This window comes from Cenococcum geophilum (assembly GCF_001692895.1).
Source record: "Cenococcum geophilum 1.58 unplaced genomic scaffold K441scaffold_35, whole genome shotgun sequence".
Lineage (NCBI taxonomy): Eukaryota > Fungi > Ascomycota > Dothideomycetes > Gloniales > Gloniaceae > Cenococcum > Cenococcum geophilum.
Genome location: NW_027137593.1, coordinates 472,091 through 489,337, shown reverse-complemented (window position 1 = coordinate 489,337; position 17,247 = coordinate 472,091). Strand labels below are relative to the sequence as shown.

General features: G+C 45.7%; 4 protein-coding genes across 4 annotated transcripts; 3 read left to right on the top strand and 1 right to left on the bottom strand.

Annotated features, from left to right (window-relative positions):
• Nucleotides 1-646: 646 nt before the first annotated feature.
• On the top strand, nucleotides 647-2,332 carry K441DRAFT_456252 (uncharacterized protein; the record flags this gene model as incomplete). The annotated part of the gene is made up of 1 exon (XM_067641740.1): nucleotides 647-2,332. A coding segment is annotated over one exon (1,686 nt), but the record flags the coding sequence as incomplete, so codon positions are not given.
• A 3,710-nt stretch (nucleotides 2,333-6,042) lies between these two features.
• Nucleotides 6,043-7,878, top strand: K441DRAFT_679302 (uncharacterized protein; the record flags this gene model as incomplete). The annotated part of the gene is made up of 3 exons (XM_067651250.1): nucleotides 6,043-7,038; nucleotides 7,162-7,738; nucleotides 7,775-7,878. 3 exons carry the CDS (start codon nucleotides 6,043-6,045, stop codon nucleotides 7,876-7,878), a joined length of 1,677 nt encoding a protein of 558 aa, XP_067501399.1.
• Nucleotides 7,879-9,766: 1,888 nt separating this feature from the next.
• K441DRAFT_663888 (uncharacterized protein) lies at nucleotides 9,767-11,101 on the top strand. Its single transcript, XM_067649271.1, has 5 exons — nucleotides 9,767-9,953; nucleotides 10,066-10,092; nucleotides 10,177-10,233; nucleotides 10,294-10,375; nucleotides 10,495-11,101. The coding sequence occupies exons 3-5, from the start codon at nucleotides 10,198-10,200 to the stop codon at nucleotides 10,848-10,850; spliced, it is 474 nt and encodes a 157-aa protein (XP_067501398.1). The 5' UTR covers nucleotides 9,767-9,953; nucleotides 10,066-10,092; nucleotides 10,177-10,197; the 3' UTR covers nucleotides 10,851-11,101.
• A 199-nt stretch (nucleotides 11,102-11,300) lies between these two features.
• Nucleotides 11,301-11,873, bottom strand: K441DRAFT_453693 (uncharacterized protein; the record flags this gene model as incomplete). The annotated part of the gene is made up of 1 exon (XM_067641718.1): nucleotides 11,301-11,873. A coding segment is annotated over one exon (573 nt), but the record flags the coding sequence as incomplete, so codon positions are not given.
• Between the last annotated feature and the right edge of the window lie 5,374 nt (nucleotides 11,874-17,247).

Below are 17,247 nucleotides of genomic sequence, written 5' to 3'. Positions count from 1 at the left end.
CTTCAAATTATATAAATAAAACCTTATTTTATAGCCTTAAAGTAAAGTTATAAAATAAGCCTTTATTTATATAAATTGGAGCCATATTGGTAGGGCTATAGGGGGTATATTGTTTTGATGGTAGGGTAGATGCGCGACGTCGTCGCTCTAAGCGAGTTCCCGATATTTTGCAACCAACAGTATCACCCCATGATATTCGGATTCCTAAAGCACTCCTTATTGTTCATTTTTTGAGTCTCGAGGGTTGATAAGCTTGAGGAATACCTACCACTCTGAGTAGGCGGGAAACACACTCTCGATTCTGTAGGATCCAGTCTCTGGACCTGGCTATCTTGTAATGGACATATACGACGCGCTTCCTACCCTGAAGGATGCGCATGTGCGGCTGCTACGTATGCAACTAAAATCAGACGTAACGGAGACAATTAGTTGCAGATTGGACGTAGTTCGATTGACGAACACGAAGGATAAACCTGCTTTCGTTGCTGCGTCGTATACATGGGGATCTCCTTGGACTGATGCTGATAGCACGAATGGGATGAAGAAAGAGACGGAGGCGGAAAAAAGGACGGGCACATCGGAAGATACTGAACTCAAAGGGACCGCGCATTCTGTGATGAGCACTACAGATAGACGAAATTGCCGCATTCTCTGCAATGGAAAGGACCTCATGGTTACTAAAAACCTCCGCGACTTCCTCCACCGCTACTCACATAGTCAAAAACCCCAAAGCCAAGGCTATATCTGGACCGATGCAATATATATCAATCAAGATGATTATTCAGAACGAAGCCAACAGGTCAATCTCATGGCTGAGATTTACCAAGCTGCAACAGGCGTCATCATATGGCTCGGAGAAGAAGACGAATCGACTTCTCCCGCGTTTGCGCTCCTTGAAGCGCTTGCAGCTTTGTCTCAGCAGAAGCGGAGAGATCTGCACCCACGCAATGTATTCGCCAAATCCCCCAATATACTCGAAGACTTGGAACATTGGACAGCACTGGCTCGTCTGTTTCGAAGGACATGGTTCCAAAGAGCCTGGATCATCCAAGAAGTTATATTCGCAAAGGAAGCAAGCTTGTTATGCGGCAGCCATTCCTTACCATGGGACAGTATGACCACTGTGTCAGATTTCCTTGCAACATCGAGTTGGAAGAACTATCTCAGCAGCCCTGAAGTTTCTGGTGTTGTCGGAAGGGGCGTTTCTTCGTGGCATAGCATTCCAGCGAGACTAGCTGCTATGAAAAGGGCCTGGGCATCACCTTTGAATGACGGGCTGCTCTATGCTCTCATCCGATCACGTTCATCGCAGTGCCAGGATCCAAGAGATAAGGTTTACTCACAGCTGCAGCTAGGAAATGCAAGTATCTTTCCACGATACAATAGCTCAATAGCAGAAGTATACATTACCGCCGCCAGGTACATCTTAGATCACACCGATAACCTTCTCCTGCTTACATGCGTGGAGGGGGAGGATTTCCAAGAGATACCCGGACTACCGTCTTGGGTGCCGGACTGGAGCGTCACAAAATCCTTGGGGCTCGGGGTCACTGGATACTCGCACTTTTCAGCTGCTGGTGATCGTCCTCGAAAGTTCGCAGTGTACGGGGAAGCGGATCACCCGATATTGCTTATCGAAGCCGCGGAGCTAGATAAAACCACCGAAATCTGCGAGACAAAAGAGGAAATTCGACAGTGTGCGAGACCTTTAAAGCTATACCAAGTGCTCTCTACTCTTGATCCCGTGTACTTCACCGAACAAAGCCGCGAAGAGGTACTCTGGAGGACGCTGATAACCAACAGGTCAGGTGCACAACCTGTCCAGCGTATCCAGTATCCAGCTTTTGCTAGCCTCGAGCGGGCATTCCACGACTGGGTGCTTTGGAGATATACAGTGGCCTTCCAGGAGATGAGCCGCAGTCAGCAAACAGCATTTCTTGCATCCGACCCCGTTTCGGGTCTTTCGACTCCGAATGGCATTTTGCCATCGATTGCCGACATCCGCAACTGCATTGAGAAATCGAGCAGAGATGCAGATTTCTTCGACATTCTGAAACATAGCGCTTCGTCGTACGATCTTCATTACTCTCACACCAGGTTTCTCCGCCCTTTTCGAACGCGGCAAGGCTTCTTTGGTCTCGGCACGCAGTCCCTCAGAGCTGGCGACTCTGTCTGGGTCGTTCCCGGATCACGCGTTCCATTGGTTCTTAGGCGACAGAGCCATAACAGTCAGCGGTACCGACTCGTTGGTGGAGCGTATGTGCATGGATTCATGATTGGGCAAGCGTTGGGTCGCAGCGACTTGAGATTCGGGATGGTTAAGGTCGAGTAATTCGCTCTGGGAACGGACACTCCCGAAAAATCTACTACCCCCGCGAATTTCATTGAGCTGAAGCGGTGCCTTTGCTGTGATGTTGCATCGTTTATTCGAGGCCGCTTCGAGAGTTTGGTGGTGCATATCCTTTTCTTGAGAGGAAGGCGGCGAGGCAGATGCTACGATGCTGGCGCATTGTGGGTCTTTTCGAAGCCGGCCTTCCAATAATTCGCAGCGGCGGTATTTCGTTTCGTAAACGGAAGTACCACTCTCGGTTACAGCCATTTCAATAATATCGTTAACTCGCTTAGGACGCGAAAGAGCCGCATCGCACCCCACCGAAGGCCGTGGAACTGTCTACGCCAATGGCCAAAATCAGCCCGAGATCCAAACCAGGATGGTCAGAAGAATGTACCGAAGCAATTAAAGCAGAGAGACGAGCACGGAGGTACTATGATAGGTTCTCAACAGAAGAGAACCACACCACATTACAGATAGCAAGGAGAGAAAAGACTAAAGCTATCAAAAAGGCTACAAGAACGGAACACAGAGACAGAGTCAGTGAGGCCAAGGACATGAAGGGATTATGGTCCCTACACGCCTGGGCTAAGAAGAGGAATATCACAAGGACCACATTCACACCAGATATCAGAGATGCAACAGGTACCCCACAACGTACCGTAGAAGAAAAGACGGCAGCCCTAAAGGGCTCCTTCTTTCCCACGCCACCTGCAGCAGATCTAAAAGATATACACGAGTATCAGTACCCAAACCCAATATAGATCCCGGAAATTACAACATGGGAGGTAGAAAACGCTATTAGAACAACTAGTCCAGACAAGGCGCCAGGAGAGGATCAACTCCCAAGCCGTGTACTCCATAAGGCCATACAGGAACTAAAAGAACCACTCACCCGACTTTTCAACCACTGCTTAACAGCAGGGTACTGCCCAGCACACTTCAGAAGATCCATCACGGTAGCACTCCGAAAACCAAAGAAAGGGGACTTTAGAGACCCTAAGATGCACAGACTAACCGCCTTACTAAATACAGTAGGTAAAGTAATGGACAAAGTGCTTGCAAAACGACTGCTCTTCATAGCGGACGCTTATGGCTTCCTACCACGCACCCACACAGGTGGAAGAGCAGCAGCTGGTTGCGAACACGCGGTGCACCTCCTCCTGGAGAAGGTACACGCGTCGTGGCAAACGGGAGAAGAAGACGTAGTAAGCCTACTTATACTCGACGTAAGCGGAGCCTTTGACAACGTATCACACCGCAGGCTTATCCACTACCTCCGGAAACGAAGAATACCCACCCCAATGGTCAACTGGATCAACAGCTTTCTCACAGGAAGGTCTACCTGCATCAAGCTACTAGAAGGCACATCAGAAAGGTCCCCCACACCAATATCGCCAATCCTCTACCTATTCTATAACGCCGACCTCCTAGATATAGCTATGGACGAAGACGGGCTCAGACACGGACTCGTTATAGGCTATATCGACGACACAAGCATTATGGTAAACGGAAGAACTACTGAAGAAATAACAAAGACGCTGGCGATGCTGCACAAAAGGGCGGAAAAGTGGGCAAACCAGCAACCACGTGGGGCATCACAGCTAGACATATGAGACAGCTGTATACTGCCACAGTCGTACCACGCATGCTATACGCAGCCTCCTGCTGGTACATACCGGAAGGAGGACGTGGGTTTATTAAAAGAGCTAAACGAGTCCACCGGGTTCTTGCAAGGGTCCAACACAGAGTGCTCTGCCTTGTAACGGGAGCATTTCGGACCACAGCCAGAGCCGAATTAGAAGTCGACATGCACATCCCACCTATCAAAGTAGCGCTTTACCGCGCAGTAGAGTCCTCCCTAAATCGCATCAGAGGCTCACCGCTGTACCATAAGATCCTACAACTAAGAAGATCTGCCCCAACCAAGTATCAATGGTATAGCCCTCTCCAGAAACTGGAAAACAATGCCATGCTACGCCTCCCTGAGGGAACGCTACCCATAAAAGAGATCTGCCAGAGAGGCTCTGCCCCTGGGTCAAACCACCACAAACCTACGTCACCAGGAATAAAGAAATAGCAAAGCAGGAGCACGACCAGATCGCACAGGAAACCAAAGACGACCCAAGACACTTCCTAGCGTGCACTGACTAAAGCGAAATCAACGGGGAGGTCGGAGCGTCAGCATGCATACCTCAATCAGGAATGGAGGTAACCAATTACATGGGGACAAACCAAGTCAGCAGCATATACGCCGGAGAGCTAAGAGGCCTTCAACTGGCCCTAGACCTGGCACTAGCGTCGCAGGCGTCACTGTAACTCTACTACGGGTCGCACGGGAGGTGGGCGAAGACGTAGAAAACGTCGATCGCAGAGAGGGCGTTGGCCGGGGAGGAGGCTCCATTGCTACACTAAAGTAGGGAGTCGCGATAGAGGCCTGGTGGCAGAGAGGGGCTCATTCGAATCGCTCACCAACGTCAATCATACATTATACAAAGTCAAATCTGGAGCCTCGTTATGGAGCCTTACCGAACAATCGACTCAATTACAGATTCAAATAAGCCATAGTACAGTGATGTGCACGACCAGCTTCACCCCCCCCCCCTTAGCGAGTTGCAGATTCGGTACAGGTATCCAATTTCGCCTGATTGCCACCGACTGTACATAGTAATTGTAGCGAAGCTGTATGCTTGGCTGCAAGAACTTTACTTCTGGCGGACTTACGACCGGCCTTCCTCCGCAGTGTCGTGATCTTTGTCAAATATCGTAAGGTTTCCACTCGTACGATATTGCCAAATTTCATCGGCAATTGAGGAGGCGGCGTTGTATTCGCGTTTTGGCGGCCATAACGTAGGCGTAGTTAAGGGGGAGAAGAGGAAGCGTACGTCTTCAATTTGGTTCTCCTGGCCAACCGCGAATCTCTAGGGCAACCAAGGCGATTCTCCAGGGCAGCCAAAAAGGTCCTTGCGCGTAGCCATGGCCGTTCGCTACAATTACTATGTACAGTTGTTGGCAATCAGGCGAAATTGGATACCTGTACCGAATCTGCAACTCGCTAAGGGGGGGGGGTGAAGCTGGTCGTGCACATCACTGTAGTAGCCACCACTAATTACAAAACGGGCGACACTAAAAGGCGCGCGGATTGAACAATTATGAAATAGAGGCGATTTGCAACCGAACAACCCCTAAGGTTTCTCTTAGAGGAACCCTGCTATAATTAGAATATATTATAATAACGTTTGGATCTCACTTTAAAATCCTATTTAAAGTTTATTTGGGGTTCACCTATACCATCTCTTAACGCCTTCGCTGTAGCTATATCACTTTCGCAACGTATTTAGATAATAGAAATTAATTAGTTTAATGTATTTAAAACGTATTTTAATGGTAGGCGTTAATTTAAGCCGTTGCGAAGTAGTTGTAGAGGTAAGAGGTGTACCGAATCTGCAACTCGCTAAGGAGGGACATCACTGAGGTTAACATATTTGGTGGCTCAAATTAAGCGAGCATTAGCGAGTTTTTAGCGCGGCGGGGTGAAGTGAGGCCTCAATGGAAAGGACGAACTTTCGCCAAGTCTCTTGGCTGCAGCAATTGGTCTTTCAGCTGTAACATTTTCAGCTGAACAGCATTGATGCCATTGTATTCTGTTTTTGTCCCCGCTCCCTTCTTAGATCCTGTTTCACAATCGAGGTTGTTATCAGTCAAATATAATGTCCGTCTTCTTATTCCTTGAAATGTATCCAAAGTCGTTTCTCCTCACTATATTCCTTATCACATCAGCTCTAGCAACCTTTCCTCCTGGACCACCTACAATTTTGGGTCCAATAACTGAAGCCTCCACCTTTATTCAAGTCACTAACTTGGTCTCAACTGTCCACGATGTAACTGTTTTCGATGCGAACACAAATAGAATTGTTGCTGAAGGAATGCCCACGCACATCAGGCATGGCACAGGCGTTATTCCCGTCGTGGCACCTTTAGTGGTCGGGCATGAACTCGTCGCACAACAATTCTCCGATGGTGGTAGAGGCGCAACATCTTCCAAAGGCCTGATTTTGGTCAACCCGTTCAAGCAGCCAGGACCTCCAACCATCACTTCGCTGGTTCACACGTGTATAAACGCCATCCAAGTTTCCGATGTCTTGGTCGGGGCCACTGTCAAGGTCTCTTCTAGATCCGTTACTTTAGGCGAAACAACATCATTTGGCAGTTCCGATATTTGGATCGACCTAGATCCTAACGTGTTCTTATTCGCAGGCGATGTCCTCCAGGTATCGCAGAGTATCACCTTTGCCGGCATAACGCTCACCGGCACCGTAAACACGGACCCGCTCGAGCTTTACGACCTTTTCATTCGCAACGCAGGAACAGAACTTAGCACCGACTCACTGCATGAATGTCAAACCACAATCAACATGAATGGAGGTGTTCCGGGATCCTTGTACAGGATGGACAACAATGGCGCCCCCTCCAGCTTCCATTCGCCGAATTTTCACTTCACATTGTCTCTCATGGAACCGCTGAAAGAGGGCATTGTGGTATTCGCTCAGCAGCCTCTCCCTTCACAATGCGAAAAGGCACCGGGCGCACCTCAGACATTTTTGGTCGCCTCCGCTACGGATCCACCCGTCCCAACTAATTCACCACCGCCATGCCCCGACTCGCCATCTTTGGAGTTCTCGGGGCTAGTAGACGGCGGTACGCTGGTGCTTATCCATATAGACGCTACAGGCGCGAAGGATGGTTTCGAGTGGGGCAACGGATATGGCGACGTTCCCCTCCCTGATGGGTGGACGCTGGACCCCTCTACTTCTACGACATTCTTCTAGATCGATGCTTGCGGCCACAAGAGCGATTCAGGCACAGTCTCGCTAAATACCGACACCTCCCTCCACAAGCCCCGCTTTCTCACCGACCTCTATGAATGCAGCTCTTTCTTCGCCTTCGCTGGAAATCCCTCCGCACGTACGACTCTCTGGTGGGAAGAATCCCCCCTCAGCAACGTGCAGCTCTCCACGCCCGCCGTTGCTGACGAGAGCTTCAAACCCCCGATAATCCACACTCCCATACTGTGGGAGAAGCTGACCCGTGACCGCAAGCTCTTTCTGCGCCAAGACGGCTGTGGCAGCACCGTCGAGTCCCCTGACCATCCCACCGTCAACCGACTGCCAGAGAAATTAGACCCGCCATCCTTCGACCAGCCGGAAATTTTCGAGATCAGCCTCAGCGTCAAGGTGAGCGACGTCCTTCCCGGCGCTTTGGTCCAGGTTTTCGTCGATGGCACTCCGTACGGCCAGGCAGAGGCATACTCGGACCACGTCACCGTCCCTCTGGTTGGGCCACACTTCCCTGGGGGCATTCCGCTAATACGGGGACAATTTGTCACGGTAGTACAGTCGTTCAATTGTGAGTCTGGAATTCCTCCTACTAGCGGCTCTCCAGGGGCGCTAGAAGTCAAGCCAGCGAGTTTAAGTTGGTTACTAGCTGGTGACGGGATAGAGAGCTCTGTCTTTAGAGAACAAGGTGTTTTACACCCGGCTGAATAAGTGAAGAGATTTTGCAAGTCACTGTGTAACTAATAGTTATTATATAGTGTGGGGGCACTGGTGGGGACAACCCGGAGATCATGTGACTTCTCGTTTTAAGAGTCTTTTTAATCAATAGTATATCCACAGTTACCTCAGAAGCTCAGACCAAGAAATCGATTATGCGGGTATAGGAATATCCGCACCGCCCGCTAAGCTGATTTAGGACGGTAATCGTTTTCTTAGTCTGAAAGACTTTGGCGAGATTTATAGGAAAACTGTAAGGCATATTGCCCAGGTGTACGGTAGGGAGCAGGCAAGCCGAGCATGAGCCACAAGGAGAGTCGATGGAAGAGGACGATATGGTAAAGAGTATGACAATAGCTTCGTACGGAGACGAACCGATGAGGAGGGAAAGGGCCGCAAGCCTGAGGTGCTTATAAGGAGGTGCCAAGCCTAGCCTTCGGCTAGGCCTTGGCTACCTCTAAGCGGCGATGCACCCGAGCAAGGGTTAAAATAACCCTTATAAAAGCACTATGGGGATAAGGCGGCGCCTTTAGCCTAGAGCTTATAGCTATTAAGGAGGGTGTCTCTACCGTCGATCAGCGGCTCGATCAGCGGGCGGCCCTTAATACGCGTATATCCACAGCTTGGCGCTGGTGGCGCTGTGGATATACGCGAATATGTGGCCGAACACGTGACTTTTGGCTGACCGACGATCAGCCGAGCCTCGAATACTATACCTAGGTAGAATCACCTTTTTGACAAAAAAGGTTAGCGATATCAGCTTGCGGATATATGTATGTTCGCTAAGCTCCTCGGGCTTGCCTCCTCTTCTTTATCCGTTCGTCTCTGTAGGCTATGCCTATACTCTTTACCATATCGTCCTCTTCCATCGACACTCCCGTGACCCTTGCTCGGCTTGCCTGCTCCCTACCGTACACCCTGGCAATATGCCTCATAGAGTAATGCGCGGCTTGCTGGGCCGCGTATTCCAAAGGGTTAGTCTCTAGAGCTTGGCTGGGGCACGGGCCACTTTCTAGAATAACTTCTTGAGCTCCGTAGCTGTCGAACGTCAAATCAGAATAAGAACTCTGTTGTATTGAATTAAGGTTCTAGAGCTCCTATATATACACGAGGTGGCTATGAAACGGAGCACCCCTGATCTATGATCAATTTGGTAAAAGGACGACTATTAGTTTTCCGCGTGCGTTTGACAGTAGCTTCTTCCTCATGGAGCTGCGCACCCACTTCCTCGCCATACCCGCTCAGTGATCTAATAGATTGGCATTGAGACGGCTATTCGCCAAGCTGCGGGATACCTAATAGACTGCCGCAATAACCCCCCGGTCGCGTTGCTCCACTTTCCTGTTCCAACCTCAACCTCACTTCACCCGCTCCCACTTCTATCAACTCCTAGTCACATTCATCATTGCCACACTATTTTTCAGATATGTCAAAAGTATCAGGAATATGCATCGGAACTCTTTCGTTCATGAGAATTCAAGTTGTCAATCCTTAGCCTTCTGCTAGGAAGGAGAGTAGTGTTCATCATGATTTTTGGTAAAAGAATTGCTTACAGTTTATGTAATAATTTCAGAAAGTATTATCCCTCATCGGAGTTGATGTCTGACAGCCAGAAAACCGCATCGAGTGATGATGGAGGTAGGGAGGGAGGGAGATATTTGGTCTGCATATATCAGGTTTCTATAAACCTCATGGTAACTATGGATGTGATACTTAGAAGTAGCTGTACCATGCAAAGTCGGGTCATTAACCGTAGTCAGCCCTCATCTCCATTTCCAAATGGTCAGCTGATCTTCGGTGAATATCGCATTAGTCCTATATTAGTGCCCACGGTGAAAAGTCTGCTACCACAACATTAGCTCGATTTCTACTTCAGTGCACCCAACTCTCTTTCTTTCCTCTCAACTCAGCTCACTTCTACTTTTTAAACTTCTTCTCAGTTATAATTCCGAGCCTCCCCTCACAGCACAAACCCTCTTCTCATAAGTCTGCCATACACATCCATTACACATTTGCTCGGCTCACTTGGTAAGCTAAGGTCGCTAATTTACTTGACTCAGTCCATCTCAGTCAGTCATTCCTCACCCTCTTTCTCGAATCACAACGTCAGCCTGTCATCACCCATCCTCATTTCATCCTATATTTACCGATTTACCCCATACTAATTACTTTTCATCCTAGGCATCCTCTTAACTCCAGTTAACTAAGGTTTGCCTCTCACTTCAACTTGCTCCTGCCTCTACCCTATTGTGACCCTTGACCTTCAAGCTTGTTACTCACAGGCCGTCCTAGGAAACCACACCAGCCGTTAACATGCCCATGAACTGGACTCCCGAGGCAGATGCCAAGGTAACACATTGCTACCTATCTAATAATTACAATTAGTCTTTTTCAGCTGACTCGCCGCAGCTCTTCACTGAAGTTTTCTTAAAGTTCGATCTCAAGTTCAGCAAAGAGATCCTGGCCAGCATCGCTGCAGCTATGGGCACGGGTGCGTACATCCTACTCTTGTCCATTTCTGCCCATAAACCACCTACCCTGCCCTGCTAAAGATATTGGAGAAATGAGCCGTCGTCATACTCAAATTAGCTAAACCAAATTGGGAATTAGATTGCACTCCTAAAGCTATCACCGAGCATGTTCGTATAATCAAAAACAGGGCCAAGGGCAGTGGCACTTCCACCCCGGCTGCTTCGACGAAGACCGCAAAGTCTACATTCACTTCTGGCAAGAAGTCAACTCCGAAGTCTAAGCCTAGATCCGCCATCAATGGTAGCCCCTCAGGTGACGAAGAGGCACTCCCGATGAACCCCATGATCGCTAAATTTGCCAAAAAGCGTGGCCGCTCCTTTTCGGCAATATATCCGCTGTCAGATGGGATCAAGGTTGAAACCTATGGTGGTGGAGACAGCTACGAGAGTGCTAGTGCGAAGCGCGTCAAGGTCGAAGAGGCGGACGCCTGTTAAGGGAAATTCGTGTCGGACGTGATTGGCTTCATGGGCTAGTAAAGTAATTCTTTGGAAGGACAGGTGGATAGCGTGGGAAGGCTTATTCTTCAGTGTTGGGGCGATATTAGGATTGCATGCGAGAAATCGTACTTGAAGACCCCTAAAATTCGACTGGCGTGGCGTAATATGGTCCGGGATGTATGGCACTAGGAAACGTCGCTTCCTTGCTAGTCGATTCGCTTCCCAATTTCCTTTTTTTCATTCGGCACAGGGCGTTCGGACGCTTCATGGCTTTGGCAGCGGTGTTCATCTAGTGCTGCACTGTGGTATCCACTATCGGATGCATATCCAAAAACTCCACATATGCCCTAATTCCCCCCAGCCCGACCATGCTTACAATAAAATACAAGCTCGTCATTATATCCTCCCGCCTCTTTATTCCCCAAATTATAAATCCCCCTCCTTCTTACCACCGTCCTCCTCACCCTCCCTCTTCTTCCCCCAATTCCACACTTCCCAGATCTGCTCCATAATCAGACTCCCATACCCCCTTCCCTCCTCCAACGCCTCCCTCTCCTCCTGCAACCTCCTCTCCTTCCACCCCTCCTTCTCATCCCCCATCCACGCCCTCTCCAGCAATCCTCTCTCGCGCGCTTTTTCCCCCCTCCCCAACTCCCGCAGCGCCTCCTCCCTAATCTCCCTAGCACCCCTCCGCTCCCCCTCCCTCCCCTTCTCCCTCTCCTGCCGCTCCCTCAACACCCTCTGCACCTCCCTCGCCCGCTCCGTCGGCAAAGACGAGTTATCCCCCAGCGGCACGACGTGCTGCCATATCCCGTGTCCGGTATACGAACGCGTGACGTGGTTCGCCGACACCACCCAGACGCCGCCGAGCGCGAAGGTGTAGAGGTCCAGCTTGCGCGGCGGGAGCGCCGCGATGACCGGGCACGCGACCAGGCATGCTATCGAGAGGTTGCGCGTTACTGTCTGGCACCGTTCCTGTTTGCGCTGCGCGAGTTGTTGGTCGGGGGAGAGTGGGGAGGAGGGCGTTGAGGAGGGCGCGGAGGTGCTCATTTTGGTGCGGGTGGGGTTGTAGCTCTGGAAACGTTGATAGAGGATGGACAGGAGCTAATTGAGCGGTTCTAGGGATTCCGTGGGTGAGTTTGAGGGGCTGTGGCTTGCGTGGGCTGCGTGGTGGAATTTGGTGGATGAGCTCGTGAAATTTTGACCCAGGCGTTTGCGCGAAATCACGAGCTTGGGGTTGAGACCGTCCCTTCAAATTACAAAGGTCGTGATCTTCATAGCTAAAAATAGATGCAAAGTCTTACACTAGCTTCTGACTCTCTAAAGTAGTAGGGTTATGAAAAAAAAAAGCTAAAAGAAAAGAGTCTTTTTAAAATATTTATATCTCAATAACTATGATAGCTATTTATATAAAAATTTAAATATGGCTTATAAAATAGTAAATAAAGCTTTATATGAAATAAAAAATATATATATAGTTTTTATTAGATCATATTATATATGGTATAATTTTTACACTTTTTTTTAATATAAAGCTTTATTTATTATTTTATTATTATTTGTTCTATTTATTGCCCAATTTAGTCCCTTTTCTAGGTCTATATAGGCCTCTACCTTCTATTTATAGGAAAAATCCCTATTATGGGAAAAACCTAGGTATAACATTTTAGCTAGTTTTACGCGCTCCGCCTTTACCTAGCCTATTTACCTTTATAGTGTATCTACCTTTTATACTATATCCTTAAGGTATCTTAAAAGGTCTAGGGGGTAGTAGAAGGGTTTAGTAATTTGCCTATATATTGCCTTTAGTATAGCGGGGGTATCTAGTCTCTAAGGGGCTAAAAGGGGGCATATCCTCCTATATCTTCCTATTATATCTTATACGCTATATTTAGAACTACTAAAGGACTCCTTAGCCTATAAGCCATTATACTACTATATATAGGCCCCTACTTATATAAAGTATTTAGGTAATATTATTTATACCAGCTCTAGTAAATAGCTAGTCTATTACGGACCTTATATTAATAGTAGTTATACTACTAAAAAGAGATATAAACGGGTTAGTTAAGATAGTATAAAAGGTACTAAAACTAATTGAGCTATAAAATAAGGGATAGCTAAGTTATATAGTTACGTTATAAGTTTAAAACGTAGAAGCGTAGAAATATAGGACGTACTAATATACTAATATACTTAGTGTTACGGCACTGACCTAACGTATACTGTTTTATACTGTCTCGTACTATTTCCTACTATTAGCTAGCCCACTACTAGCGACTTGGCGGCTGACCCTACTATTTATATATAATACCCCCTTTCCACCTTCTTCCCCTCTTTATACTATAACGTAGTTATTTAGTCTACTTTATTATAGCACTGTAACAGTTTGTAGTATCTTTAATCTACGCCCCATCGCGATTACTAATTCCCTATACCCTAGCCAATTAACCTCCGCCCTAAAGCAATCGCGACCTACATGCGCCTCTGCCGAAACTAATATATCCCTAGTACAGTCCTAGAACAATTCTTAGTTTTTACCTAGCGCCTAAATAGGCGACACTAATAACGCTAAAATGGCCGAAACCTAGAACCCCCGCGACGTTTTTATAGACCTCTTTATAGAGATATACCCTAATATCGCGTAGACAATCCGCTATTCCCTACCGTACCCTAAGACCTTTAAGCCTAGTAAAGCTTACCTTACCCTTATTAACTATACTAATAAGTTCCTTAATAATATTAAAGTAGGACTATAGTATATATATAATATAAACACTGCTAATAAAAAAGCTAATAAAAACCTTAGTACCTGTCTGAATAAGGTTCTGTAATATAGTAGACACAGTTACTTATAACTAATTGGGTTGACCACGTAAGCTAAGCGAGCTCAGGAGATCCATCAAATTCCACCTGTAGAAGTAGGAGAGAAAGAAAAATCAATTGAGACCAAAAACCCCCCCTACCGTAATCCGAACACTGATCAGTGCCGCATAGATCAGCAAGGTATAACGAAGAGAGGCACTGTCTGATTCTCTAGACCTCTCGTTAAAGGCTAAGAATTAAGGTATTGCTTGCTAAGCCTAAAGGCCAGTTTATAAGGTTACTCGCGCTTCTAACCTACGTCCATCACGCCTTCAGAATAATTAGTTTATAGGTATTTCCACACTTTTAGTCTAACTGTTAAATTAAATTAACTGCGGAACTAAAAGATGGCTACCTCCGCGATGAATACCAAAAAATCTACCTCTGCGATAGATACTAAAAAATAGGAGACTGGAATTAACGCGACCGTAACCGACATTAAGGAAGTCAAAGCATTCGTTAATTGGCGCTTATCGATATACAAGGAGAATAAATGGAAGGGATTCGACCTATGGGAGAGCTTTATTAACGATTTTAAGTTATTTACAAAGGATATACTTAATAACCTTAGCAAGGATCGATTAAAAAAAATCAGGGATTACCTCTATAAAAATAGAGTATACGTACGGAAGGAGGCAAGGAAGTCAATTGCAGACAGCCTCTTAGGAACTATTCACGAACCAACTCTCTTAAAATGGCCTACCGACGACCCTACCGACGACCCTACTGACGGCCCTACTGACGACCCTACCCCAGCCCTACCATTACTACCGACTGCCCCCGTTTAAGCTATTTAACCATCAAATACCCTATCAAATCCAACCCTAACTTTAGCACGAATTACCCAAGCTACAGACCAGCTCGCCCTACAAGGAAACTTCGGAAAAGAGATCACCAACTTAGCTAAGCTCTACACGGACAAAGTTAAATACTCTAGCGAATAAGATAACTTTAATTTTAAGTTTAAGATCTTCTAAAACTACTGCCTCCAAGCCAGCGTCCCTAAGCAGGCCTATATTATTGCTATTCCAACTATACTCCGCGGCCTTGCCCTTAAATACTACTTTACCTACCTTAAAGATCTTAACCTTCTCGAGAATATATGCATAGGCCTTAAATTATACTTTAAAGGCGACGAATATAAACGCAATATCCTATTAAAGTGGAATGCAATTACGCTTAAATAAGTTACTACTTAAAAAGGACTTAATACAGGCCAAGCATTTTAGGTATTAATTAACGAGATATAGCAGCTACAACGTGGGTTAGCAAAGGACCTCTAAAATAACACAACATTCTATAATAAGCTCCTTACTGCGTGCTAAGACGTACCAGCTTGTAAACCAGCCTGCTTTCGACCCGCTACTACCTTTGCTAGCCTTATTAGCGACATTAAATCCTTAATTACGACGTACGGTAACTAAGAACCAGAGATTAAATCATTCTATACTAATTAACGATACCACTCCTCTAACCAACGACACCACTCCTCTAACTAACAACATTATCCCCCTAATCGTTAATACCGCAATAAGGGCAAAAAGTGCTTTATATGCAGTAAAGCTGGATATTAGTCTACGAACTATATAAAGGAAGAAAGGGACTAAAGAATACGTTAATATATCTCCAATTTTAAGGGCAGCAATAGCAATACTAACGACGACAATAATTAAGGGGATACCTCTAACTTCTACCTTAATATAGAACCCTGTCCTAGCTATTACAGCGACCCTAGGGCAGAGGCATTTTAGACTAAGTTTATAAAGGGAGAGGGATAGAGACTACGGACTCATTTACCAGTATCTTTTATTCTCTCTCTTATTTCTTAGTTATTACTAGTGTCTAAATAAGGTTCTATAATATAGTAGACACAATTACTTATAACTAATTGGGTTGACCACGTAAGCTAAGCAAGCTCAGGAGATCCATCAAATTCCACCTATAAAAGTAGGAGAGAAAGAAAAATCAATTGAGACTAAAAACCCCCCCTACCGTGATCCGAACAGTACGCTTATTGCTTCCTAAATAGGAACTATTAACTTCTAGGTAGAGACTATTACCGTTCTAAAATAATTAACCCCTATAATAATAGTAGTAACCTAGTAGAAAAAACGGAGATTTAAAGACCCGCTAATATTTAGCGGAAAAGGTACCTTACTAGAATAATAAGCTAATTTTAAGACCTGGCATATTAAGATTAAGGGAGTCTTTAACCGGGACTAGGACTACTTTAATACAGTTTAGTCCTAAATCCTTTATATCTTAGATATACTAAAGAATAAGGCCTATAAGTTTATTAAGTAGGGCCTAAAGCTTATATACGAGAACCTAAACAATATATCTGCGTAGAAATGGCCTACTAAGGAAGATATACTTAAAGACCTTACTATTTACTATAAGGTCCTTAATATAACCTAGGTTATAAAGAATAAGCTTAACCATTTCCCCTAGGGTGAGCGTAATTACTAGTTTTAGAAGGGAGAGCTTAATAAGCTAATAGTCCGCGCTAAGAAGACAGATAAATAGAAGGTGGACCTACTTTAAAAGTTTATTTCTCTAAAGATAGAAGAGCTAATACTTAGACTTGCCTATAAAATTAATAATAGCGACTAGATAGGTTGGAGTAAGCAGATAGATGTATTTACTAAAAACCTTATAAACTATATACACTAAGCTAACCTTAAGAAGAACGCTAACTACTACCTACCTGCCTAAGCCCCTGCCCCTATATTAACCCTAACCCTAGCAGTAATTAGAGAACCTATAAACCTTAATAAAATCTTAGATACGGAGTATAAGCGCTATATTAATAATAGACTATACCTTGCCTATAGCCTACCCGGCCACTAAAAGGATACCTATAATCCCGCTAAGATAGCAAATCTAGTCCTAATACTACCCCATTAAATAATATGAACTAATAACTGCGGACGTAGTAACTATAGAGTTTATTATAGATGCGGTAACCGCGGAGCCTATTATAGCTATATTACGGACACTTTAAGTACAATGTTACAACTACTTAGAGAGGAGTCGGAAGAAGCTAGTTAGTTAATTTAGGTACGGTCTAGGATGGAACCGGTAGAGCTATGTAACGAGGAACAGTAACCGAGGTTATATAACATGCTACGTATTAAACGAGAGGAACGGGAGGAACTTACGTACCTTATATATAAGACGTATATTACGTACAAGAAGGATTTTATAGGAGTACGGTTGTGTATTTAAGGACCCTTAGTCCCTACCTAGATAGTTCCTTCCTTATAGTGATTCTCAGAATATAATTAGAGTTAATCTATTAGGCAACCACTCCACTAGTTATTATTTACGTTATTAACTACTGTTTTGCATTTCCTATATACCTAGCCCAATAACGAGCCTATCGTAGTTCCTGCTACAAGGTTCCGTTACATAATTACTACCTAATTATAGTATTAATATAGAAAGTTAAATAACATGCCACTAAAAGCAGCCACTATAACGCTATTAACGGCGGCAACTACTTCGAGGTTAGGTAATGACACTAGTA